General features: G+C 49.2%; 1 protein-coding gene across 4 annotated transcripts in view; it reads left to right on the forward strand.

The window, feature by feature from the left end:
• The window catches only part of VANGL1 (VANGL planar cell polarity protein 1), a 47603-nt gene extending 22224 nt beyond the window's left edge, over positions 1-25379 (forward strand). For all 4 annotated transcript variants that reach the window (XM_027091170.1, XM_027091171.1, XM_027091172.1 and 1 more), the window contains 4 exons: positions 17638-17771; positions 19222-19354; positions 20554-20788; positions 24778-25379. In XM_027091170.1, the coding sequence (XP_026946971.1) occupies positions 17638-17771; positions 19222-19354; positions 20554-20788; positions 24778-25038 (763 nt within the window). In that variant the 3' untranslated portion in view covers positions 25039-25379. The remainder of the gene's footprint in view (positions 1-17637; positions 17772-19221; positions 19355-20553; positions 20789-24777) is intronic.
• The last annotated feature ends 2314 nt before the right edge of the window (positions 25380-27693 follow it).

Below are 27693 nucleotides of genomic sequence, written 5' to 3' on the forward strand. Positions count from 1 at the left end.
TGTGTGTGTGTGTGTGTGTGTGTGTGTGTGTGTGTGTGTGTGTGTGTCTGTGTGTGTCTGTGTGTGTGTCTGTGTGTGTGTCTGTGTGTATGGCAGGGTGGAGGTGGGGTTGTTCGTGTGCATTGACTTTCCTGATGTTTAGATGGGGTGGCACAGGTACTGGCTCTCTTCCAGCTTGGAGTTTTGTTGGGCCTATTTCCAAAGTTGTTGGCAGCTCTTAAAAATGATGGAGAAAGGAAGCCTTAGTGACGGCTGCTGACCTTGCCCCGGAAATTGGCCTATGAACGATAGAGTCATCGGCGGTTCCATTTTGTTCATAATGGTACATCTGGTTTACCCCATTGTCCCAGTGGAATTATTAATCATTCCTTTTCTCCCCACTCTCAGAAGTGTCCTGGTTTGGGCAATAACTTACATGGTCACCTTAGTGATCCTCCAGGAAAGACTCAAAGTACAGATTTGGAAGAGTTGAGTGTCTTAAAAATGTATGCGTGTGAGAAGAAGTTAGAAATACATTAAGATGTCATATTTTAAATCTGTGCATAAAATCAATTATTTTGTGGTTAACTAAAAGAGTGATCATCATTATTTATTTTATTTTGTTTTTATTTACCCCGAGGTAAGCACTTTGTATAGATTGTCTTCACAGAACTCTTTGGTGTGGGTACTATTAATCCCTATATTACAGATGAAGAGATGGGGGTTTAGGGAATTTAAGTCATTTATACAAAAGAACATGACTAGCTTTGTTCAGGATCCACTAGATGCCATGAAGCCAGACCTAAGTTAATGCCCCCACTATGGCATCTCTCATTTGGTGTCATTGGCCTATTTTTCTGTGTTTTCTTCCACAAACTGTGGGCTCCCTGAGGACAGGTGCTGTGTCTTACTCTTCTTTGCATCTTCAGTGCCTGGCCTAGAGCATAGCACATGGTTGGCACTCAGATGGTTACCGGATGAGAGAATGACCTGGGATGTGTGACATTGTCCTCTCCTAGGGCCCTCCTCCCTCCTCTGCATCAACATGTCTGTCGACGTGTGTAACCTGCTTGGCGTATGGTAAGCACTTTGTTGGTTGTAGCTATTACTGCTGTGATACTGCAAAGCAGCCAGGATGGCAAGGGCACCTTAGTGGGCTTTGTCATATTTTTGGCTGGGGCCCGGGGAGGTGGCCCAACCCCGGTTTGGAGTCAGTGATACTGCCAAACCATCTCGGTGTTGGCACGAATCTTCTTTCGTTCCTCTGGCTCAGATGTACCGCCTGAGGACTGGGTGGCTTAGCATTCAAGGCCTGTGCCGCTTTGACCGATCCTTGGAAGGAATCGGCATCTGATTCACAGGCTCTACGCAGTGAAATCAGATGTATTGAGTCCTTCGCAGAGATGCCAGAGGGGCTGTGAAGGCAGGTAGGTCTCTGCTGCTTATTCATCTCAGGCAGCTTTCTTTCCCCATATTTTACATTGGAGAATGACCAGCAGACTTGTATTAAACGTCTGCTGCGTACAGAGCCCGGACCTGGGGGCTCCAGAGACACAGGGTGGCTGCCTCCAAAGCTGTATCCCGGAACTCCTTGGAGGGGGACCATTGCCACACTGTGCAGTGCACAGTGGCAGACACAGGCCTTGGAATGGGCAACGGGAACACAGGAGGACGGGGTGGACTTCAGGCAGTGACAGAGATAAAGCCCGGCCACATATCTATCTCAGGACTGGACAGGTTTTGCTAAAGGTCAGGAGGGTGGAGAGAAATCCAGCTCTGGTCACAGAGAGATGAGTGACATTTGGGACTCTGTAAATGTAAGTAGTTAATACGCTGGCCCGTAGCGAGGCCTGCCGTGGTTTTGTGTTTTGGCTCAGCTCGAGTTGTGTGAATCCCACCTGCAGAGGTGGAAAAGGGAAGGGAGTCTTCCCACTTTAGGTAGTCCAGGCAGTGGGGCTGACTCCCTCCGTGGGCCCCCGTGTCCCTCCTCCCTCTAGGACTGCTTGCTCCGCGTGCTGGATCAGGGTGGAGGTGGGGAGGGGACACACAAAACAGCCCCAGGGCAGTGTGCCACGGTATGTTCAGAAAACCGTGGGTCGTCCCGGTTCCTCACCACATGGCTGCGCCAGCCAGGGGTAGACCTGGGCAGGAGACGCAGGGCCCACAGTGCCGTGTGGCCCAGGGCTTGCCGCGGACCCCTCGGGGTTGTCCTCACCGTGACCAAACAGCTGCGTAGTCCTTAACTTGCTGTCCCTGAAGCCACTCACCCTAGCTCCCCAGGGAGACGGAAGGCGGCCCGGGGGTGGCCCCATCTCTTCCTTCCAGCCCCTCTGCAGGACCATTTGTTTTCCTCCCCTCCTGCCTTCATAAGGCCCCTCTTGCCCCTCACATGGAGACCCTGGTTGTGGGGTGGAAAGATGGCCAGGGAAGGAGAGGTGTCTTTACTCCCAGAGCCCTCGGGCAGGGCCAGCCACCCATGCGACAGCCAGGCTGCGAGATCTGGGACGGGCTCGGGATCCATCTCTCCCTGCTGGCCCCCGTGGGCCTGTCGCCCGCCGAGCCTTGGGCTAATTCTGGTCTAAATCCATCGGTGGCTGGAAGAGTCACTGGATCAGAAATAGAACTTCTAAGCCCTTTTGTAAAATTGGAATAGACACAAAGCAGGTCCCGGGGATCAGAATAGCAGGTCATCCCCAGACCCTCCCAGAATCAGGCCAGTCTACTCTCCCGTTATGTAAGGCCCTCCCCGGAGCAGCGGCCTACTGGGCTGAGATGCAGAGCGATGGTGAGTTCTTTTGTTGTTTTGTTTTCAAAGGTGATTTTATAAAGTCAACGGAGCTATTTTTGAGAATAGTCAGAAAAATATCTATTCTTTAGTGTCTTAAAATATGTTTCTCCTTAGCTCTCATAAAAGGTACTTGCAGGGACCTTGCTTGTTGGCAGGAATGGGAGTTTGGGCTTATTTGAAAACTTTCAGAAATGTAAAAGGTTCCAGTTGTACAAAGTGAGACCCCAAAGTAGATTAAGATACATCCTAACCTTTGCCCAGTGCCGTAGGGATTACCAGGGCTCTTAGGGATGTCTCCCTTTCCCCTCCTCGCTGCTGTCAGGGGTGGGGGCAGGTGCTGTAGTGGTGTCGCCCCTTTACCATTGAGGGCCCCGAGCCATAGGTTCAGGGACCTGCTTGAGACCGCAAGGAACCAGCGCCTTCCTGTGCATCACACTCCGTCCCTGCGTTCTCCGCAGCATCCTGGGGTCTCGGCACATTGGGTTCGTAATTCTCCACACATACCTCACGTGTCACTTTTCTTGGCCAAGTTCTCGCAATGAGTTGCTAACTTTTCCAGGACTTCACCAAGCACTAGGTTTTGATCTGACTGTATCTGGGGAGAACCCCAGAAGAAAAAAGAGACTTAAAATGACATTTAATGATCCTCATTAATAATTTCTCAGTTTTGAAATCTTTAAAGGTATATCCTGTAAATATTGGAGCATAGCAGCCAGTGTAATTGACTGACTGAATCCAAGATGCAGAACAAAGCAACAACAATGGAAACCTTACCAGTTAACACTGACATAGACCTTAACACGTGCCAGGCACCTTCTAAGCTCTTAGTATGTAGCTCATTGAATCATCACAGCAATCCTGTGAGGTAGGCACTGTTACCTTCATTTTCAGGTGAGGAAACTGAGGCTTGGAGGAGTTATGTAGGTTGTCTATGGCCACACAGTTTGTAATTGTGGGAGCCAGGATCTGAGCCCAGGCTGATTCCAGAATGATCTTAACCGTTTCACCATGGTGCCCCTGAACAGATGTGTTCATGTTCATGTCACTGCTTTAAGAACGCATGAGTGGACTTGTAAGCAATTTTTGAGCGCTTACCATGAACCAGGCTGGGTGCTAGATATTTTTGTACACTTTATTCTATCTCATTTAAATCATAGCTTCAGGGCTGGAAAGGAGTGTGTGAAGAGGATTTTCAGAGATGGCTGGCTCCCACTCTACGGTCGTTCCTTAGCTCCATTGGCTCTTTTATTCAGTCGCTCAGCAAACAAAGCCTCTGCCTTATAACCACAGTAGTAAGTAGGTTTGAGCCTTTGCCTGGTCAAACTTTTTTTTCTTAATTTATTTTTGGCTGCGTTGGGTCTTCATTGCTGCACGCAGGCTTTCTCTAGTTGCGGCGAGCGGGGGCTAGTCTTTGTTGCGGTGCAGGGGCTTCCTGTTGCGGTGGCTTCTCTTGTGGAGCACGGACTCTAGGCACACAGGCTTCAGTAGTTGTGGCGCGCGGGCTTAGTAGTTGTGGCGCGCAGGCTCTAGAGCACAGGCTCAGTAGTTGTGGCGCATGGGCTGAGTTGCTCTGTGGCATGTGGGATCTTCCCATACCAGGGCTTGAACCTGTGTCCCCTGCATTGGCAGGCGGATTCTTAACCACTGTGCCACCAGGGAAGTCCCCTGGTCAAACATTTTTAACTTTCTGTTTGTCACATGTCCTGAAGAATAGTGGTCCCCAACCTTTTTGGCACCAGGGACCGGTTTCATGGAAGACAATTTTTCCACGGATGTGAGCAGTCGTGGGGGGGGGGGGGGTGGGCAGGAGGTAATGCGAACAATGGGGAGCGATGGGGAGCAGCAGATGGAGCTTTGCTCGTTCGTCCGCTGCTCACCTCCTGCTGTGTGGCCCGGTTCCTAACAGGCCAAGGACCGCTACTGGTCCGTGGCCTGGGGGTTGGGGGCCCCTGCCAAAGAAGACCTCTTTTAACTATGGCTGTTAAAACCACCCCAAAACTTAGTAGTCAGGGCAACATTATTATCATTTCTCATAGTTCTGTGGGCTGGGCTCAGCTGGGAGGTTCTTTGGCTGGTCTGGCCAGTGGTCCCTGTGCAGTCATGTGAATCCACTGGGATTTCGCTGCTTTCTTGTCCAAGGTATTCTGTGGTTCTCTCCTTCCCCAGAGGGCCTTCCCTCCGGGGGAGTAGTATCTTCATTAGTGTAGCTAGACAACTTCTCAGGGCTCCTAAGGACACACAAGCAGAGCTCCCTAAGCTCTCTTTTAAGGCTTAGGCCTGGAACTCGCCCAGTACTACTTGCACTGCATCCTCTTCTTAGAGCAAGTCAGAGCCCCAGCCCAGATTTAAGGGGCAAAGACTGCACCGGGGGGGGGGGGGATATTGGAAGCATTGGTTCATTGGGGTTCACGGTGTGGCAGGCTCCCACAACAACCTCAGGCCCTCATTCTCAGAGCCTGCATATTCTTATAGTTCTAAAAAATTTAATTATTGACTTTGAGATCTCCAAGAGTCCAGAAGTAACATATTTCAAGTCAAGGAAAGAGCTGCTCTAAGGAGGTACATGAACATCAATGAAGGGTGATAGCTGGTAGTCATCAGCAAGGACACAGACCACAAAAGCAGATTTAACTCTCGTCTCAGTCCTCTGGGAAACTTGTCTATTCACAGTGACCCATCCTGTAACATACTCATATTGCTGAAGCTCCACTGTACCTAATTCAGCCAGCAGGTTTTTTAACTCAATGCTTCATTCATTGAGACTAAAAGTATCTTACAAATTGGCATTGACTGTGGACCATTTAATCAAAGTTCTGATTACTGATCACAGAACCCCCCATGCTTTAGAAGAAATGATTCTTGGATTGCTTTTCAAACAGTGGAAATTTATGATCATGTATGATTGTAGCATTGTGTTGAAAAGGAACTAATACAGACTGAATGTGTTCCTTGAAAAATTCATAGCTAGAAATGAGGAAACAAGGAACATGTTATTAGATGATGGAGAAAAGGTGACCTTTGTAATAAAATGGCAAAGAACTTGGTGGGATTATGTTTTGCAGGAAGGACATGAATTTTGGGGGAACCAGAGGTGGAATGTGACCCCCAAATTCATTGGTTGAAGCTCTAAACCCCAGTGTGGCGATGTTTGGATATAGGACCTCTAAAGAAGTAATTAAGGTTAAGGGAGTTCATAGATCTTCTAAAATTAGTGGCCTTTGAAGGAGAGACACCAGAGAGCTTGCCTGCACGCTCTCTCCCCTGGTGCACATGCACTGGGGAAATACCATGTGAGGGCACAGTGAGAAGGCAGCCGTCTGCAAGCCAGGGAGAGAGTCCTCAGCAGAAACTGAGTTGGCCAGATCTTGAGCTTGGACTTCTAGGCTCCAGAACTGTAGGAGAAGTCGCTTCTGTTGTTTAAACCACTCAGTCTCTGGTATTTTGTTATGGCAGCCCGAGCTAAGACAGGAACGTTAGGCACCCTGGTGACCTTTGACCCTGAAGCCCCAGGAAACCACGGATCAATGAGCGGAGCTTGACCCCATGAAACAGAGCTCCTATTGTCCTGTCTCCAGCTCTGGCCTGCACCTTCCCAGCTTGAGTGGGGGCCTTGTTTCTCTCAATGGCACTTTGGTTTCCTAGTTAGAAGTGAGAAAAGGAGAGTCTCCTGGGGAGGTTAAGGTTACTCCAGTAACGCCAGGATATATCCAGCTCCACTGGAAATCTTGCGTCTGTGATTCTGGGTCAAATGATATCAAAGCTGGTGATTACCCCACTGATCAGGCTTGGCTGTCACGCTGGGCTGTGGGCCCCTCCCTCCCACGTTCAAGACCGGCACCAACTGTCGCGGGAGGGCCTGGCTCCATCGCCTGCGAAGTGAGGGCGTGTTTTAAAATGACCGCCAAAGGTCTCGGTTCATGTTTTTTATGATCGTGGTTTCCCATGCAGTCTCAGCTTTGGAAATGTGCCTTCTTGCGTAGCTGCTTTTCAGTAAAGATATTAGCAGTCCCCACCCCCACTCCCTAAGGAAGCAAAGGATGAAAATGAGTAAGAGCTAAAGAGGAGCGTGTGCAGAGTTTTGCTCAGGCTCTGCTCTCCTGTGGGAGAATTTCGAAGGCGGGCTCAGAGCTGCCGTTTGTGGTTTGGCCCCGTGGTCCCTGTTAAAAGTGGCTTTAATGAGAGTGGAAGGTGCCGGACACTGCGGGCTTGTGTTTGCTCAGCTGCCTACTGGCAGCAGCCACAGCTGGGAAGGCTGCCCTCGCACGGCGTCTGCCCACAGACCCTCTCTCCGAGGCGGAGAGTACGGGACGGAGCCCTGGACGTGAACCTGGTTTCCATGGTGCCGTCCCCACAGCCCCGCCCCTGGCGGCGGGCGGGTGGTGGATGCGCACTGGAGTGGTGTGTGGTCTGTTTTCCCAAGGACTCGCCCCTCAGCCTGCCTGGCTTTCTGCACGCTCCCGCACGGATTGATGGGTGTGATTTGGTTCAGTGTGTGTGGTACACTAACACTCAAGAGGGCAAGTGAACAGGGTCCCCTTTCCCTGTCCTGCCCCGTATTGGCCTCACTTGGTCTCTGTGAGCAGAGATCCGTTGGCTAGACTGGTTGCCCTTGGCCTCCAGACCTTTCCATTTGGGTGCCTGCGGTTCCTCCCAGGGCCAGAGGTACCCGCGTCAAGAGGATGTGAGGCTGGATAAGAGCAGGCCAGCCGAGCATCTTGGGTGGGTCTGGGGCTGCTCTTGGTCCCGATCTAAATCTGCTTTTCAAGGCACCCAGAGCAGGTGGTCGTCTTTGATGTTCATCTGGTGTGATTTAGTTCAGTGATTTAAAGCTTGGAAGGCCGATTTCCCATTGCAGGCATGGCAGGTGCAGCCCAGGTTGGATCCTGTGGGAGGGGCCCGTGCCCTGGCCTGGAAGTGGGCTGCGAGCTCTCTGGGCAGATGTGGCCGTAGCCAAACCTGCCACTTGAGGGGAAGCACATCTCGTAGGTCCCCCCAGTGCAAGGGGTCTGCCAGCATCTTTCTGTTATGGGACAGCCAGCTATGACTGGATCATCCCCTAGGTGGGGGCTTTCTCATCAGTGTCATCAGCACGCTCAGGACCACCCAGTGGTCTCTCCGTGTTGCAGCCTAAAGGAATGACACACCTCTCGTTGTTCAGTTGCTGCGACCAGGAGGACCAGGGCGTTGCATGTAGCTGTTGGCCACTTCTGTGCTCACAGACTCCTGGTGCTGGCAACGTGGTCTCCTCCCAGTGTGACTTTGCTTGTTTTATTAGAGAGGGTGTTTCCCAGGTTACACTTTCTTAGCAGGAACTTAAAGCGGGACAGCAAAGGGCTTGGAGAAGTGCCCTGTGTGCCCCGCCAGACAGCATATTTCACCTCCTTCCCCCATAGGACTATGCGGCTTCTGGTCTCAGTTTGCTATCTTTCAATGGGGATCCCCTGCAGTGCTTGTCTGCAGCGGGTGTTCAAAGCCTCGTCCAGGGAGACCTGCCAGTTTTCGAATCTCGATTCAGAGAACTTGTTCGCTGAAGCTGAGGAGCCGGCACGCCTGGGTCCCTGGAGAATCCATGTGGCCTGGAGAAGGGCCTCCCCAGCAGGACAGGGACGCTGGCCACTGTCCCCTCTCAGGATGGGCGTCACATCTCAAGATCTCAGGCAACCACATGTGTCCCCCGCACCCCTGGTCTGTCAGGAGAAGGTCCCAGAACACCCTGCCTTCCTCCCAGATCTTCCTGCATCCTAACCAGACCTGTCAGTAAACGGGAGCCGATTCCAGTTTTTGCCACTCCCTGTCCTCAGGTTCCCAGGTGATCACTGCCTGTTATCTGTGCAGGACTTGTGTAAGCTACTGCCCCCAATGCAGCTGTGAGACAAACATTTTGATTGAAGGACAGGAGGGCCAGGAGGTATGAACACTCGTGTGTCCGGTTCTCAGCAGAGGAGATGGCAGCAACGTTCAGGGGCTAATGATATGTGCGTCTCTGGGACTCACACGCATGTTACTGCAAATGCTCCTGACTCTCGGTCACAAAGTCAGTTTATCTCCAAGTCCAGGGAGCAGTGAAACCCACACATTCAGGAAGATGTAACCCTTGTTGACTTTCCTGGGGAGAAGTAGCAGTCAGGTGAAACCTAGGGCATCGAGCTCTCTCCCAGGGTGGGAATTTTCCCAAGAAGCTGAGTCAACTTTCATTTTGGATCCTGCATTTTCAAGTTGTCTCAAAGACCTGGGTTCCAGCCTAAAATTCACCTACTGGGTAGGCATGCCTTAAAGAGCAAGAGATGCGGTGGCCGTGGTACCCCGGCTCCTTTACGGCCGTTGTCCTCTGGGTCTTCTCAGCTGGCTCACCCTCTCTGCTACCCCCCATGCCCCCACCGACCTTTCCCTCCCTCGTCCTCTCTCCTCACCCTCTCCCCTTTGCCATTCATGCAGTGCCTCGGCCACCTAACCTTAGCTCAGCCTTGCCCTCTACCTGCCTCCATCCTGCTTTCCCTAAATACAAGTGTATTCTCTTCCTGCAGCTGCTGGCAAAGGACCACAAACTGAGTGACTTGAACCAATTTTCTGAGTTTTGAAGGTTAGAAGTCTGAAATCTAGGGCTTCCCTGGTGGCGCAGTGGTTGAGAGTCCACCTGCCGATGCAGGGGACATGGGCTCGTGCCCCGGTCCGGGAAGATCCCTCATGCCGCGGAGCAGCTGGGCCCGTGAGCCGTGGCCGCTGAGCCTGCGCGTCCGGAGCCTGTGCTCCGCAACGGGAGAGGCTGCAACAGCGAGAGGCCCGCGTACCGCAAAGAAGTCTGAAATCTAGGTGTTGGTAGGGCCGTGTTCCCTCTGCACCAGGGAAGAGCCCTCCCTGGCTCCTCCTTGCTTCTGGCCACTGCCTGCAATCCTTGGGGCTCCTTGGCTTGTAGCTACATCCCTCCAGTCTCAGCTCCGTCATCACACGGCCTTCTCTGTGTGTCCTATTTTCTTCTTATATAGACACCAGTATGACCTTATCTTATTAACTAATTGTAATTACATCTGCAAAGACCAATAAGGTCACATTCTGAGTTTCTGGGTAGATGCGGATTTTGGGGAGATGCTCTTCAACCCACCCCATCAGGGTTCTCAGAGCTGTCCTAGGACTCAGCACCGTGACCCCCATTGCTGTTGTTATAACCATTTAGGTGGACTGTTGAACACCAGCCTGTGTCTGCCTACGTTGCTTCCTCTGCCTGGAATTGGCTTTATAGGCTGTCGTCCACATGGCGTGACCATCATTCATCTTTTGAGACTCAGCTTTGCCTCCTCTTTGGGTGTTCCCCACCCCCACTCACATGCTCTGTCTTGGCCCCCAGGTCACTCAGCTGTACTTCCCTGTTTGGGTGGTTGTCACCGACGGGAGTCTGAGCCCCTTGAGGTGTCGTTCACATCCATCCCAACACTTGGGACTTAGCAGGACTTAGCAGATGCTCCTAATTCCTACTTGCCTTTGGATGGAGTGGTCAAGGCTGGTCATTAAAATCTTTCTGAATGTTGGCATCCTTAGTTGACTGGCAGGATGATGAACACTAACCCTGAAGGGGGGCCTTTGCAGATTTCATTCTGTGACCAGCACACGGTCTCTCCAGAGCTTTCCTGTCAGCACATACCCAGGCAGTCAGAATAAAGGCAACTAGCTAGTGTTTCTGTGGGGCTTTGGTATGTAGGAAATGCTCGCTCATTTTTCACACAGTGGGAAAGCTGTTTTTGTTGACAGAGCTCAAGGGCTCAATTAACATTTGAAAAGAAGTGGCTAAAACCTGAACATGGCTTCCCCACCTGGCCCTATCTCACCTTTCCTCCCTGCTCTGGGAGAACTTAAAGCTGCGGAGTGTGAGGCCTCTGACTGGGTGAGCTCCTACAGCCTTAATATTTCTGATTTTAATAGCATGTGCTAGTTTAATTGCAGAAGCCACAATCAGATCCGAGGAAAGTGAATGAATAGGAAATAAACAACTCTGTATGGGGGGGAGGGGTGGTGTGCACATACTTTTTTAGGCCTCGGGGCCCTTATCTGCAAAATAGGAAGGTTAAAAGGGAGGAGGTTTATGTCCACAGTTGTTTTCTTCAAGTATATGATGGGCTTTCACAAGAAAGAGGGGCTTGGTGCGGAAGGAAGCTGTGGGTGGACCAATGGGTAGAACTTAAAATAAGGTCATTTCAGTACAAAGTGAGAGCATATTTTCTTTTCCAGCAGAGGCTGAATGATTTCTGGGGTGTTTTAAAGAGTTGGTGCTTGGATTGCGAGTTGGGACTAGATGGACTCTGATTTCTTCTTGAGTCTATGCTTGGGAGAACACTAAAACGCTCTTCATTTCAAGAATTTTCTGATGTAATATAAGTGAAGGGACTTCCCTGGTGGCACAGTGGTTAAGAATCCGCCTGCCGATGCAGTGGACTCGGGTTCAAGCCCTGGTCCGGGAAGATCCCACATGCCACGGAGCGGCTGGGCCCGTGAGCCACAACTACTGAGCCTGCGCTGTAGAGCCCGCAAGCCACAACTACTGAGCCTGTGTGCCACAACTACTGAAGCCTGCACGCCTAGAGCCCATGCTCTGCAACAAGAGAAGCCACCCAGTGAGGAGCCTGCACATCGCAACGAAGAGTAGTCCCTGCTTGCCGCAACCAGAGAAGAGCCCGTGCGCAGCAACGAAGACCCAACGCAGCCAGAAATAAAATAAATTAATTTAAAAAAGAAATATATATATATATATAAGTGGAGATTGGGTCATGCTTCTATGTCCAGGAACTGTGTGAATATCTTAGCCAACAACCAACCCCATCCCTTGCTACAAAATGCTCAGACTCGTTAGTAATGTGATACTATTTTATATTTGTATAATCCTGTAAGTTTATAAATGTTTTCACTGGCAGTATTTCATTTGCTCTTCTCGACAACCAAATGCAGTAATTGGTATTCCCTCTCTATCACCAACCAAGAGACAGGGCCCAGAAAGGGGAAGTAACTTACATGGTTTACAGAGTAGCAGGAATCCAGGCCTTATGACTCCAAGGCAGTGCTTTTTCTACTTTTTGTACCACAGATGCCTCTAGGTAGCTACAGGTTTGATTTTTCAGGAGGCTGAGAGTTGGCAGCAAATACTGCATAAAAACAGAGAGTAGCATGACTTTATGGTCTAAGTCCCTAAGGAAAGCAATGATCCTGGCTCATTTCCTGTAGTAGTTCCCTCGTGGTAGCCCTTGGTGGGGAGGGCGGTACAGGTACACATAGGGGACAGATTGGCCTCCCCAACAAACACAGATGCGTAAGCTCACGGTGCTGCCATTCATAAGCCATTTGCTTTGGGTCAGGCACTTTAAAATATATTACCTCATTTAATCTTTAACAAAAACCTAAACCAGGCAGGCAGCTTCTCCTTGGGAAATGGGAAAGTGGAGGGTGGACTCCTGATCTCCAGTATTTTTCCTGGCTTCAGTGCCAACTGTTGAAGTCTCAGAAAGTCATTGAATTTGGAATTGTCCCCATTAACATTTAAGCTCATGAGACAACTACCACGGGTGACTCCAGACCTCAGCCCAAACCTGTATATTTGGGTCTTGCAGTCTGTCACTAGATTTTCTGACCAGCTACGTGCACCGGGCTGGCCCAAGTCACTTCATTAACCTTTTAGTAATACATTTATACAGTTGACTCTTTTGAAGCCCACTTACCGTGTTATAGCAGGGTTTTCTGTGTTGTTATATTCTCATCTTACAGATGAAGAATCTGAGCTTTGGAGAAATGAGTTAACTCGTTCAAGGTCAGAGAATAAATGGAAGAGTCAAGGGTCATGCTCTCTGAGCCCTGAGCCTGCACCATTTACAGTGTGCATCTTAAACCCACAGTCAGAGAGAGTGGAGAGGCTGTGGGGGTACAGATACGTAGGGCATTAGTTTGGTTTTGTTTTTCAGAATTTATTTTTCAAAGACACGTCTTTCAGAGTTTTATGAACTAAAATTTGAACTGTGTTTAGAGGTGCTTCTCTCCAAATGTGTTTTAGAAATGTAGCACGAGCTCATTGCCATGGCAGTTTTGTATGACAGTTGTCACTGACCCTGGAAGATGTTTTGTAGCTGATTAGACATAGCATTTCACATTGCACCCTCTTTGTCCTGAAAAGAAAATAGACCAGTAAGGCAACATGGTCAAGGGTGAGTTTCAGATTCAGCTGTGGCTGTTGAATTCCCTCAGACATTTGTGCTGATCCATTGCTGCCCTGTCTCATCCACGAGCTCAAGTTTGGACCAAGTAGAGTTAGGGGGGTTACTTTCCCACTGGGAACAGCATCAACTTCTGGTCCTGATCGTGGCTAGTCCATCATCCATGTTGTCCTTTTCTAGGCGTATCTGGGATTCCTATACTTGTGTTTTTAAGTGCAGGTCTCAAGTGAATTTCTGTTATGAGCTATGCGTATCCATGCGCTGTTTTCCACAAATATATGTGGTCTGTGAAAAGGGGCATTTCCCTGGGAGGGTGTAATTATTGAGCTCAGAGTTCCGTATCTTGGGAAAGTGCTCCTCGCATGGGTTTTTGGTGTGGCCATGTCCACAATCAGTCTGGACATCAGGCTCCGCCTGCCTGTATACGGGGTTTCTGCATGAGGATCGTTTAGTCAGGTTACTGTCATTTGTCTATGACTGTGGTAGTCATAAGAGAGGCAGCAACTGTCTCACCAGCTCAGTTTTTCTTGCCTCCCTCCTTCCCCAGAGACAGTCTGGTCCGGAGACTGGGGCTAGTTGAAGGGTTTGCTCTTGTTCATCTCTGAGGCCCCTCTGCCTCTGAAACTCCATGGTTTTAGGAAATACATGCTCAGAACTGATCCTATACCTGTGACAATTACTAGGGTTTCCTAAATGTGCAGGTTGAGCCAACGAGTACCGTGCACCGTGGGGAAGCCACCGCAGGTGTCCCCGTGCGTGGGGGACTTTCCCGGGGCTTGTTGGAGAGCAAGCCTCGCCCGTGTGACTCCCCTGACAGGTCAGTGGGGACCAGAGGGTTGGAAAAGGCTTCCTGAAAGAAATCAGCCCTGCTTCGGCCCTGTGAGATGCCATATTTGGAAGATGCCAAGGAGCAGAGGCAGGGGGCTTCTGAACCCCAACACTGGCTGAGGACAGGGGTGCTCCTGCATCCTGGCATTGTGGAGGCATAACTTAGGCTGATGCTAGGGTGCCCTGCAGGGTGGGGTCCCCTCAGTAGATGCCAAATGATATAGTAGTTGTAGATTTCTTTTATTCTGAAGTTATCTAACAAACTCAGCCAGTCCAGAGCATGAATCAGGAGCCAGAACAGAAATGAGAAAGCCCTTAGATTTGGGATTGAAATCGACATCGGACTGCCGTACTGGAGCGGATATCACCTAGCCCGAGCAGAGCGCCTCACTCCGGTGCCGCAAAGCCCATTTTCTCTATTTATACCAAGGTTGAAGATGTACAAGAACAGAGGATCATTGCCTGAGGCAGCGAGGTTGACAGCAGCTAGGAACGACTTTGGTAGCCAGTCGTGAGAGAGAACATGGTGAAGAATGAGAGAAAACGGCTGTGAGTACTCAAGGTGACTGCAGCATGGGCGCCAGGAGGAAGCCCGGCCGCCTAAGGGCTCTGACACCCCCCTCTGGTGCATACGAAGCACAGCCCGGTACCTCATTGGGGCTGGTGATCACCCTGACTCACCAGCAAGACTTACGTCATATATTACAGTCTGCTCTCTTCAAAAAGGTGAAGAGGGGTTTCCCTGGTGGCGCAGTGGTTGAGAGTCCGCCTGCCGATGCAGAGGACATGGGTTTGTGCCCCGGTCCGGGAAGATCCCACGTGCCGTGGAGCGGCTGGGCCCGTGAGCCATGGCCGCTGAGCCTGCGCGTCCGGAGCCTGTGCTCCGCAACGGGAGAGGCCACGGCAGTGAGAGGCCCGCGTACCGCCAAAAAAAAAAAAAAAGGTGAAGAAAGGCAGATTGGATTTTAATCCAAATCTCAACTTTTTTTTTTTTTTTTTTTTTTAGCTCCTGTGTTAGCTTGTCAGCCTGTGGAGGCAGGCAGGTCCACAGCTGATTCTGGGGCTTTCTGGTGCCTCTCTGTTGAGACGGGTCTGAAGGAAGAAAACATCACCCGAGCCCTGCCCCTTGTTTGGTTTTCTGAGCAAAGGCTCCCGAGCCTGGGGAGGCTCCTGTCCAGTCCTTGAGCCCTCCCCAGGCCGCCCAGGGCTCTGGCGTAATGCTGACTGTGGACTTGCCCAGTTTGGAGAGCAAGGCTCCTGCCAGAGCTGGGTGTGGACGGACACCCCTTCTCTGGGCGGCATGGTGGCTTTGGGGGTAGAGAGGTTGGGAAACAGGGCCGCCAGGCTCCGGTCCAGCCGTTCCCTCTCTGCCTTGCAGGCCCCGGCCGAGGTAGTGTGGTGCCCTGGGCCCCTCCTTGCGGGCTGGCTGAACAGAAAAGCCAAACCCCACAACCACAAGAGGGTTTGCTTTGAAGATGGGCCTGAGCATAACCTCTGAGTTGCCTTTTTAAGTTTTAAATCTTGATCAGGGAAATACTTCTCTGCTGGAATCCAGGCCCCTTGAGATGTGTCCATGTCAGCACAGGAGCCTGGGATGAAGTAGCCTGCGTGCGGCAAGTCTGTGCACATGAACAGACCTCCTTCTGTGTAGAGGGGCTCCTCATCTCCAAGAAGCCCAGAGACTTTGGAAAAGCAGTGCCTGGGCAGGCGGGTGGAGGTGCGTAGGAGGGAGCGTTCGTGTGTGATCAGCGAGCAGGCAGAGGCCGCCGTCAGCCTCAGGATGGAGCAGGAGGTGGAGAAGCAGCACGTGCCCCGCCCGTGCGAGAATGTCACGGACACAGGGACAGAGCCGAGGCTGGCCATGCTGAGCCGGGGATCCGCCGGGCAGGGTGTCTGTGGAAGCCAAGAGGACTTCTGCACAAAGATCTGTGACACACAGACCTCAACTCAAGGGCCACTTCACTTCCTCAGGAAGCTGCTCTTATGCCTACCCAAGTCCTAGATGCTTAGAAGCCCCCCTCTGCGCTTCCTCAGCCCCTGTGTATTCCAGTTCGTGGTCACAGAGCTTCTGTTCCACATAACGCCGGCAAGGAGAAGCTCCTCCCACCCTATCTCTGCATTCCCAGAGCTTGGCTGACATAGGTTCTTAAATATGAGAGTGGTGAGTGGGCAACTGGAAGACTAAATGACTAGGGCTTTTGAATGTGAATTTGCTCTTAGGAATCTTATACTTCTGTTATAGGAAGTTGGTCTTCCCAGATTTCCCCAGCCCCGCATGAGTGTGCATATCTAGGTTGATACTAAGCCCCAGCTGAATGCGGATCATGGATCGAGGCACTGTGGGGATATGAGTAAGAAAGCATTGCCATGACTCTGCTCTCAAGGAGGTTAGCTGATTGACTTCTAGATTGTTTTTCGACTCCATGTTAAACTCTGGGGGCACAGCCCCAAGGGGAGCTGAGGACTGGGTTGGCAGAGTGTCAAGCTGATGGGTTAGGGGCTGTCTTGTCTTGGTGTGAAGAACCCTGAGCCACTCGGAGAGCTGTAGAAGGCAGTGTGGTCATCCAGGAATCGAAGGCAGCCCTATCCTGGTGCCCAGGCTATTGTAAATAATCCTTATAAGCTCACCTACTTAGCAGGGAAACAGGAAGAAAAATATAAAGGGCAAGATACAAATAACTATGTGGAGTTTAGCACACTGGTGGTTGGTAAACATCTTAGAGACCTGGAGAGGTCGGTGCGTACGTACACTGTCCTACAGTGGCCACACATCTGGGAGAAGGAACAGATTGGAGTTCCAGCTCTTCCAAATATGGCATTTGGTAGATGTGTCCTGTTTGCAGGTCATAGATTTTTCAGCCTTGGTTTTCTTCCCTTGAACGATTGTGAGGGTCAGATGAGATGAGGTATGTAAAATCCCTGGCTGTGTTATGACAGGTCACTCTTTGAAGTGGTGAGTGTCCCGTATCTGTGCCCAAGAGCATGTTCTTTTGCGACCAATACTGAGTATGGGTGCCCCCTTCACCCACCCTGCTACCTCTTCTCTGCTCCTCTGCTGCTCTCAGAGGGGCCAAGCTGGTGACAGGTTAAAGATCGTAGGACACTGGCAAGTGGAGTCCTCTTCACACACCCCTGCGGAGGACTGGAAACAGCAACCCACGGAGCAGGAGGCCTTGTAGACCGAGAAAGAGTGAGGTCTCAGCTGAGGCCTCAGGGGGCTCAGGGAAAAGGATCTTGTTTCCTCTGAAAGAGGGAGCTCTCGCTGGCCTGGGATGGATGGGATGAAGAGTAGGAATCAGGATTAACTAGTGTTTGCAGCCAGTATTTTTCCAGTGCACTTTGCCCCGTGTGGGTGTTGTTTTGACCTACAGAAAACTGAAAACCCTACATTCCTTCCATCAGGGGCAATGAGGTGTAGGTAGAAACGCTGCTCTAGGACCTGACAAACCTGAATCTACACTTCGTTGTTTCACTCAGTAGCTCTGCAGCCATCTGTTAGTCCTTGACCTTTTTGGGGTCCTCAATTTGCTCTTCCGTAAACTGAGAAAACGAGGAACGTTCTGTGTAGCCTAAGCAAATCTAAATTAGAAGGTATAACATTCCTTTCTCGCGTATTGGCTAGATGGGATGTGGCTAATGATGTAGCCTGGGAGAAGGCACAGAAGCCACTGAACGATGGGACCTGAGTTTCATCTTTAAATTCTTGTTCTGGAGACAAAAGATGTGGTGAAACCCAGGAGCCTTCTATGTGCGGTTATCCTTGGTGACCCGTTATTTTACCTGACTCCAAAAGAGGATTTTTTTCACATAGAACCTGCTTGGAAAAACTGCATTAATTTTGCCTTCTTTTCTCAGTATCCAGCGAGCAGCATTGGTGGTTCTGGAAAATTACTATAAAGATTTCACCATCTATAACCCCAACCTCCTAACAGCCTCCAAATTCCGAGCAGCCAAGCACATGGCCGGGCTGAAAGTCTACAACGTAGATGGTACGTGCCTTGAAGTGGTGTCTCTGGTGGGTGCAGGGAGCAGTTGGCCAACCCAGTACTTAGATTAAACTGTATGTTCCATTTGGTTCTGCCCCTCTCAGGGTCTGCCTTTATGGTACATTCTCATTTCAGAACAATTATTCCTTTTTTCTTTTTCTTTTGTCTTTTCTTCCTTTCTTTCCTTTCCTTTTTTTTTTTTTTTTTTCCTGACAAAGATATTTTTAGAGAAATGTTGATTGATCGTCTGCATATGTGGGAGACTCATTCATTTGAGGATTTTATGAAAACTACATGAAACAGGAGTGATGTGGGTTTCCTGCCTCCTGTTGTGAACATCTTACATTGAAAGCTCATAGGAAAAGGCTGCTTTTCAGAATTTGGATAAATTACCGAAGATTCAGCTACCCCAATCCATTAAGTCTATAATTCAGGCCTCTGGTGAGATTCTTACAGGCATTTGTCAGTCCTGGCTGAGAACCAGAGTTGAGTGGGTGGCTGGAGGCCGGAGGCCAGGCTGGGGACATCAGAGCTGTGTTTCGGGCTATCAGATGGTTAAGTGCAAGAAACAGGACACGGTGTCATTTCTTGCCAGGTACCTTGGGTCAGGGCAAGAGCTTTGCAAAGCCTAGAAGAGGATCATATTGTTAACAAGTCAAGTGATTTATAGGCGGTGTCAGTTTTAGTGACAATATCCTCCCCCTTTTTTTGTTTTTGGCTCTATGAGATGTGCAGTCGCTTGTGAATCCTAAAGGGTTGGTAAATTTCACAAACCTAGTGCAGAATCCCACTAGCAAGCCAGGCCATTAAGTAGATGCTACGTAAGAAAGCGTACAGTCCGCCTCGTCCTTCTAAAAAGTTAAGGCAGTCATGGTCAGGGGAACGAGACCAGGAGTTCTAGGTGTGTATTAATAAACATGACATTTTGCAAGACCCCAAGCATGGGTATTTTCTGTAAAAGTTGTGGCTACCGTGACCCTCCAGCACGTGTGTGGTTAACGTCTCCGTGGCCATTGACTCTCTTTTTCCTCTGTCCCGTTCCCCCCATCCCTCTCATTCTCTCCCATTGTCTTGTCGCTGAAATGAATGTTCCAGCTGCCCTCATGGCCAAAATGGAACTTTATGTAACAGATGGTAAGTAACATCTTCAGCACAGTCTGTGCTATTTTTGGCCAGCATTTTAATTGTCAGGCATTCTTCATCTCCTTCGGAGTTCTTTTTCCATTTCCACTCATCAAGTTGGAGTTTGGGGAGATATCCTTCTTCTTGTGAGCATTTTGAACGCAGAGCAGGGGTCCTGTTCACCCTTCTGGGAAGTTGCTTTTGGGATTTGTGTATGTGCTTCACAGGGGATGGGCAGACGGTACTGACAGACTGTGGACTAGTTTTCTGCTCTGTTTCGCAGCCCCAAGGCATTAAAACTGTCCTTCCTCCATCGTCCTTTCCCCCAAAGGCCCCAGTAATAACGCCACTGGTCAGTCCCGGGCAATGATCGCCGCAGCTGCTCGGCGCAGGGACTCGAGCCACAACGAGTTGTATTATGAGGAGGCGGAACATGAACGGCGGGTGAAGAAGCGGAGAGCCAGGTACACTGCCCACCCCCCAACACTAGCATGCCTGTAACACACTTTTCTTTTGAATGGCATACTAACACTCTTTTTCAAAAATTTATTTTATCGAAGTGTAGTCGATTTACAATGTGTTCATTTCTACTATACAGCAAAGTGACTCAGTTATACATATACGTACATTCTTTTTCGTATTCTTTTCCATTGTGGTTTATTACAGGATATTGAATACAGTTCCCTGTGCTATACAGTAGGATCTTGTTGTTTATCCATCTTATGTATATAACAGCTTGCATCTGCTAATCCCAAACTCCCACTCCTTCCCTCCCCCAACCCCCTCCCCCTTGGCAACCCACAGTCTGTTCTCTGTAAGACTTTTTTTTAACCAGAATGAAATTTCAGTTTATAAACATGACCTGCTTGGGCCTTTGGAGGGAATCTTGCTCCAGTGTTTCTCAAACTTTAGCATTCAAAAGCATCACCTGGAGGACTTGTTAAAACACAGATCTCAGCTTCTGGGCCCTACCGGCAACGGCAACAACGGATACTTAACTTTTCTGAAGGTCTAGAGTGGGGCCCACCCAAGAATTTGCATTTCTTTAAAATTCCCAACTGATGATGAAGCTGCTGGCCGGCAGCCCGCACTTTGAGTGGCCCGCCCTATAGCCCCAGGCTCTTGCTGATTTTCAAGATCGGATCACATTAGCCGAAGTGGACAGAGATGGTTTTCATCATGTGTGCTGGGCCCCTTCCTTCTTTTCTCCCAGGGGCTGCTGGTATGGGCGGCTGGATCCGGGGATACAGCTCTGGCTCTCCGTAAGGCTGCTCCCGCACCACCAGCCACCTCTCAGTGCAAGCAGAGCCTTTTGTAGCCAGAGTCTGAGGGGCCTTAAAACTCTTTTCATCTAACCCTTCATTGTAAAGATGAAAGGGACTGAACTGAGTCTCCCGAGTAAATTAGTGGCAGAATTGAGAACAGAAGTCATCTCCGACCCCCAGCCTCCTTCCTCCTCACCCTGGAGCCCCCATTCCACGTATTATTTTTGCCTTTGCCTTCCTTTCCCCTTCCCTCCTCTCCCAACCATCTGGAGTGTCAGCTAAGGACTGGAGCCTTGCGTGAGCTGGTGGCAGACTGGGAGGAGTCATCCCACATTCAGTGTGACTCTGTTCTCAAGCCCTGCACCACGGTCCTGACTGCTGCGTTTCATCGCCTGCAGGCTGGTGGTTGCAGTGGAGGAGGCCTTCGTCCACATCCAGCGTCTCCAGGCTGAGGAGCAGCAGAAAGCCCCAGGGGAGGTGATGGACCCCAGGGAGGCCGCCCAGGCCATCTTCCCCTCCATGGCCCGGGCTCTGCAGAAGTACCTGCGCACCACCCGGCAGCAGCACTACCACAGCATGGAGAGCATCCTGCAGCACCTGGCCTTCTGCATCACCAACAGCATGACCCCAAAGGTGCGACTTGTCACCGAGCTTGGAAAGTCCCATTTTAGGGTATTACCAGGAATGATAAAATCAAAGGCTTCTCTAAAGCACCAACTAATAAGAATTAATGATTCTCACTTATTTTATGTTGTTTTGATACCATCGTTTTTAAAATGTGCCTTTGAAGGCCTCTAGATTCAAGCAGAGGAAAGACTTTCACTTAGAGACAGTCCAGGTAGTAGTTCAGGTTACTCTGCGGATTCTGGGGCCAAGTTGACTTACTCTAACCTGGCACCTCCACCAACTAGTGGGAGACCTTGGGCCAAGAGCCTAATGGCTCTGTGCCTCAGTTTGCTAGTCTGTAAATTGGGGATAATACTAATATCTACCTCATTGGGTTGTCATGAGAACTAAGAGAGTCCATTCTTATGAAGTGCTTAAAACAGCGTCTGTCATAATATAAGGACCAAATAAATAGCCATTATTATCAACCATAGAAAACGTGCCATCACTTTGGTGTTTTGGCTCTTAGGGGGTTAGTTTTACTGAATGCTCTCTGGGATTATGACATGAGCACACTTTTGGGGCTGTTACAAGAAACAACCATGCATCTAATAGAGGGCTGTGGCCAAGGAGGCAAAGTAGAGGAAGGGTTCAGCAAAGGACCTCTCTTCAGACAGAAGTGGGTTCAGATCCTGGCTCCACCACCTAATTGGTTTGTGACTTGGCCTAAGTTACTCTTCACTTGTTTCCTCTTTTATAAAATGGGGATAATAGTAGTATCTACCTGATAGGATTGTTGTATGAGAATTCTATTAAATATGGCAGCATGACATGTAAATCATGAGGTAGAAAGTAAATGAGCTTGCATATAGTACACAGATAACACACAGTAGTGATATTATTAGTATAAGGACCTGTGTTCATACATTGCCTTGTAATATACAACTGCTGGTTGCATTGTCACTAACCAGTAACGATCCTTAGAAAAGCAATATGGAAATATTCATTAAGAAGCCATAATGTTTCCCATATTCTTTGACTCACTAATCCCTCTCCTAGAAAAAGTACTCAGCACAGTCAGCTATACTCATGAATATATATGCACGTGATTTTTGCAAAATAATCTGTATTAACTCCAAACTGGAGTTAAAAATAGAACAGTGGCTTACATAGTACAGTATTTCACCTGTTAAAACATGGAAGAATCCTTGTTAGAATATTAAGTTACAAAAAACAGAATGCAAAAAGCTTTGAACACTGTGGTTACAAGTGAGTACAATATGTCTGCATGTGCAAAGTGATAGCTCGTACCACACAGAATGGAAGTGGTGGTTTTCCTTTTTCAAGGTTTTTTTCTTTTTTTTTTAAGTTTCCCGGTTGCTTTCTTTTTCATTTAAAAAAAGTATACTTTTCTGAATTAAAACTAATAATCTTTGTATAAAAATCCGAACATTAAAGAAAAGTATAATGTACAAAGCGAAGTTTTCATTCCCCTAACCCAGACAGTTCTTACTGATATAAAGAGTAGGGGTATATTCTTTCAGGTGTTTGTGTGTGTGTGTTTTTAAAGCAGAAATGGATAAAAAAAAAAAAAAGGAAAAACAGAAATGGGATCTCATACCATATAAGTAAAGTTTGGACACTTGCTTTTTTCACTTAAAGCTGTCTCTTGGCTATATTTCCATGTCAGTACTTCGCAATCTCCGTTATACAGATCTGACTCATTCCCTGTAATAGCTGCGTCTTATTCCACTGAATACCATGGTTTGTTTAATGGATTGCCTACTGATGCACATTTAGATTAAGATCTTTCATTAGTCTAAACCAGGGGTTGGTGGTTTTTGTTAATCGAGTTTTATTGGGACACAGCTACACCCTTTTGTTTACAGATTGTCTACGGCTGCTTTCTCTCTACTACAGCAGGGTTGAGTAGTTGTGACAGTGTGTGCCTTTGCAACACCAAAACTATTTATATTTAAAGAAAAGTTTGCCAATCCCTGGTCTAAACAGTGTTGCAGTGAATATCTCTTTTTTACATATGTGTTTGTACGTTTATGCAAGTATTTCTGAAGGATAAATTTCTAGTAGAGGAACAGCTGGATCAAAGGTACAGATCCTGCCAAATTGTCCTTCTAAGGGGTGTTACTGTTTCACACTTTTGCCTTTAGGATATGAGACCGTTTATTTCCCCCTTACCGTTGCCAGCATTGGGTGTTATCATTCTTTTTGATCATTGCCCATCTAAGAGGAGGGAAATAGATTTTTATTATTTGAAGTCATATTTAACTATTAATGTGATAGAACATCTTTTCATATCTTAATTTTCTATTCTTTTATAAATTGTCTTATTAATTTCATTTATCTAACTATTGAGCTGTTTCTTTTCCTTATGATTCATAAGAGTTGTATTTTTTTTTTTTTTTTTTTTTGGCCATGCCTCGTGGCTTGCAGGGTCTTAATTCCCCAATCAGGGATTGAACCTGGGCCCCAGCAGTGAAAGCGCTGAGTCCTAACCATTGGGCCGCCAGGAATTGCCCACATAGGAGTTATTTTTATATGAGTGAGTGTCGTGGTAGAGGCACAACTCTCCCTTCTGCCTTAGAATATATGCTTATAGATGAGAAATAATGTACCTGGCAGCAGCAGTGAGGTGTGGTTGGAGGATACCACTTAGAAACCATCTGTGACCTGTGTTTAGGACCAGAATGTTTTATCCTAATATTTTCTATCTGGATCCCTGGTTCATTCTTTCTTCTTCTTTCTCAAAGCTAAATCGATGTATTTATTGATGTAACACGCTTTTGAGCCCCCCAGCATATGCCAGGCACATGGAAAATCCGAATTTAAAAAGTAGTTCCTGGGCTCCCCTGGTGGTGCAGTGGTTGAGAGTCCGCCTGCCGATGCAGGGGACACGGGTTCGTGCCCCGGTCCGGGAAGATCCCACATGCCACGGAGCGGCTGGGCCCGTGAGCCATGGCCGCTGAGCCTGCGCGTCCGGAGCCTGTGCTCCGCAACGGGAGAGGCCACAGCAGTGAGAGGCCCGCGTACCGCAAAAACAAAAACAAAAAAATAGTTCCTGCCTTCCAGGAGAGTATAGTTTAGTATAGGCCTCAGACAAGCAAGTTGGCAGTAATTGTTCAGAAAGTAAAATGTCACACGGGAGTCATGCCATGATTAGAGGCCCTTAAAGGAGGACATGTTCGCCTGTCTGAGAGGTTCAGGGAGTGGTGTGAGAAGATTTAAAGGGCCAGGAGGAGTTTGCTGAAGGACGACATCCAGCAGGAGGAACAGCACATGTCGAGGGGAATGTCGAGGAACCCACGGAGCTCCGCCCTGCTAGAGCCGAGAGAGAGGGAGGTGGATGTGGGGCCCGGCTATCCCCCGGACTTGCCACGCGCACACCCCATCCCCCATAAAACAGCCTTGCACCGTGAGACGGTTAGAGTCAACCACTTCGTCCTCACAGCAGCCCTGTGCGTTAGCGCTGTCATCTCCTCCACCCGCAGAGAGGTTAAGCGGCTCATCCAGAGGCACACAGCAGTAAGGGCAGAGCATGCGTTTTTGTGTGTGCAGGTATATCCCTGTGTTTCTTCTGCTCACATTCCCAGAGTGCTTTTCCATGCTTGGCACTTGCCCCGAGGAGCTCTCGGGATGGGAGGAGGCCGACCTATGAACAGGTACAAGCCGTGGCCTGGGCCATGGGACCCAGGCCCTTAGAGGCGGCTGGTGCCTCAGCCACGGCTTCTGGGCAGACGTGGGTACCAGCCACCCTGCCTTCCTCGCCTCTCTGCTTACCACCGTTGGCACCCTCTGGTTGGAGAGTGAGAAAGTAGGGGAGCCTTCCCTCCCCAGCAGGGACTCCGTGGGGCAGTCCTGATGGAATTGGGTGTGATCTGCGGGCCCATCCTGGTTTGTTGGGAGGACATGTTTTCCCAGGAGTGAGAGCAGGCAGCCCCCAGCAGCACCACCTGGAGCAGGCGCTCCCTCCCTAATAGCATCTCCGCTTGTCCTTGCAGGCCTTCCTCGAGCGGTACCTCAGCACGGGTCCCACGCTGCAGTACGACCGGGAGCGCTGGCTCGCCATGCAGTGGCGGCTCGTCAGTGATGAGGCCGTGACCAGCGGGCTGCGGGATGGACTCGTTTTTGTCCTCAAATGCTTGGACTTCAGCCTCGTAGTCAATGTGAAGAAAATTCCGTTCATCATGCTCTCGGAAGAGTTCATAGACCCCAAGTCTCACAAATTTGTCCTTCGCTTACAGTCTGAGACGTCAGTTTAAAAGTTCTATATTTGTGGCTTTATTAAAAAAAAAAAAAGAATATATAGAGAGATATATATGTATACCAGAGGGGCATCTTTGTTTTTATTATTCTTCATTGCTGACTGAACTGGCAGATGAGAGACCAGGGTCCTTTGACCATCTGCACTTTATTTGGAAGGAAGCAGAAGATGTCCGTCCTGGAAAAAAGTGACTGATGACATCTGACTTGGGGATGGGACGTCTCTCGAGAAGCCGTTCCCTGGCGTTTCTGTGACAGCTGCAAACCAAAGCGGAGCTGGAGGTTCTTGGGAACCTCGCCTTACGACTCGTCCCTGCCTTTCGTCCAGCACCCAGCCCTGCCCTGGCTTCTGGCCATCCCACTCGTGGGCCTCTGGGGACACGTCTTTGTCCTGTTTCAGGGAACCAGACAGGACATGTCCATACGTGTTTGTACATGTAAACATCCGGCACCATGGGAGCCACGGGCCATTCACGAAACGCCTGCCTTCGTCTTTGTTCTCTGTTGCCTTAGGTTCTGCAGAGAAAGATCACAACGACAAACGTGCACTGTCAGTTTACAGCTCTTAATGATTTTATTTTTTTCCCCAAAGAGAGAATCTACCTGCCCCGGTTTTGACCTGCTTGCCTACCAGCTTGAGCAGGTAGCTCTTTCCTAACCCAGTGATGGCCTACCTGACCCCGCTCCATCCCACCCCCACCCTCCCAAAACACACCACACCCTACCTGGCTGGCAGCCCCGGCCAGGGAGCCCAGCCTTCAGAGCCGCCCAGGACCTGGCTCTTCACGTGTGCCCTCGGGCTCCATGCACAGCCTCAGGTCCGCCCCCACGGATTGTTTGTTTACGTAGGGAAGGGTGAAGTACCCCCCAGGTAGGTCCCAGGGAGGGCATGCCAGCTAGGATGTCCCTTTCAGGCTGCGGCAGGAGCCCCTCCCCCCACTGCTCCACACCCACCAGGGGGAGACCCACGCTGTGACTCAGGGACTGGCAAGTTCAGCTCGGAGCCTCCATTTCCCTGGAGGTACGTCCTCACAAAGCTCTATAGCAAGCTGTCCTGCCAAGGGACAACTGCGGCGTCCAGCCCCTGACTCTGACCACCGTCACTGTGCGCTCATCACCTCCGCCCCTTACCACCTGTGCAGGGGCTCCTTTAGGCCCTGGTGCTAAATCACTCGTAGTTGGCAGTAAAGTAAGGAGAGGGAATGGGCAAGCTGCAGCATCTGGGGAAAGGAAAGGAGGGAGCCGAGCTTGCGATCCAGAATGATGCCAGCCTGGTCTGTTTCTTAGATGGTTTCAGTGGGCTTGCCTGGGCCCGGGCCCAGGGGAGCAGCCGGGCCGGGCGAGCGGAGGCGCCAACGGGCAGAGCCCTGCAGCGGCCTTCAGTTCCTCCATCTGCCTTCCTGTATCCACAGCAAACCTTTGCAAAGTGTTCACTCTCGCTTTTCCCCAGTGTTTAGGGTAACCAGTCACCTTGCTATAGCCAAGGATGACACTGTCAAATGCTCTTTGTGTATGTGTTCGCATGTACCCTTTCTGGCTTATGCATTCCACAAGTGGTGCAGTGTTTGTTATTACTGTCTTAAACCAAAATTGGCTTTTGATGTTTGTCACACACCTGTACCTGAAAAAGTAAACAGCGTCCTTGAATCCACAGCCTTCAGGTCAACAAGAAGATGTGTTGGAAAAGCAGGAAGGAGAAACCAGTCGGTATGGTGTGAAGCCAAGACATACTATTTAACTACATGGTTTCCGTTTATGAAAAACACATACCATGTAACCGTGGTGCTTTTGTTCTTCTTAGTTTTGCCTTTAGGTCCCTTCAAGCCGGACATTCCTTTTGATGTCTTTCTCAGGAATATATTTTGGGAGACTGGGCAAGGGATGGTGAATGTATAAGAGACTTTGGCTGCATAAAGGTTATACTGTCCCAGACTAAATGTATCAGAGGCTGCTGCATCAGAAACCCAGCAACAGAAGTACCACACGTGTATATTCATATGGTTAATCATGACACTGTCCATCAGCATTCTAAAAAACTGCTTACAACCCTGTCTTCAATTACCAGTCCAGAAGGGGTTAAGTTGGATTCATGGCTTTGGTGCCTGCCTTCCCAGCAGGGTGAAGAAAGGTTTAAATTAAGGAATTTCTTTTCTCTCTCTCCCAGTCTTTGCATAGGAGAATGTCAGACTTTGTGAAATTATTGTTTCTGTTTTAAATTGAATATTGATTTTTTTACACTGACTTTGTATTGAGTCCTTTTCGAAAGAACAACGTAATAAAATGCAGGATCTTTGTATCAAGGCTTTGCACTTGCAAACTCTTAATAGCTTGAGTTACTGGTGCAGTGGGAACAATGTAAATGGCATTTTTTAAAAAACGTAAGTTTTCAGAAAAGCTGTATCATACAACTGAACACAGTCCTTTTCAGTTCTTGCAGTCAATAAGCTCTTCTTTTGAAAAGGAGTAAACTGTGCCCTGGGCTAGTAGAATTAGAAGATAAGTTCACATTACAGGATACAAGATTTTGTTTGCCTGAAATTTTATAGATTTTCTATAACTTTCAACCTGTTATTAAAATGTGAACGTTAAACAGTAAGGAGTAGAAAAACTTAATGAGGAGTATATGTCTGAGGTTGTTCTCTTCCCTGGTGATG

This window comes from Aethalodelphis obliquidens, unplaced genomic scaffold (genome assembly GCF_003676395.1).
Source record: "Aethalodelphis obliquidens isolate GAN/ISIS:26980383/991018 unplaced genomic scaffold, ASM367639v1 scaffold70, whole genome shotgun sequence".
In the NCBI taxonomy this organism is placed as follows: domain Eukaryota; kingdom Metazoa; phylum Chordata; class Mammalia; order Artiodactyla; family Delphinidae; genus Aethalodelphis; species Aethalodelphis obliquidens.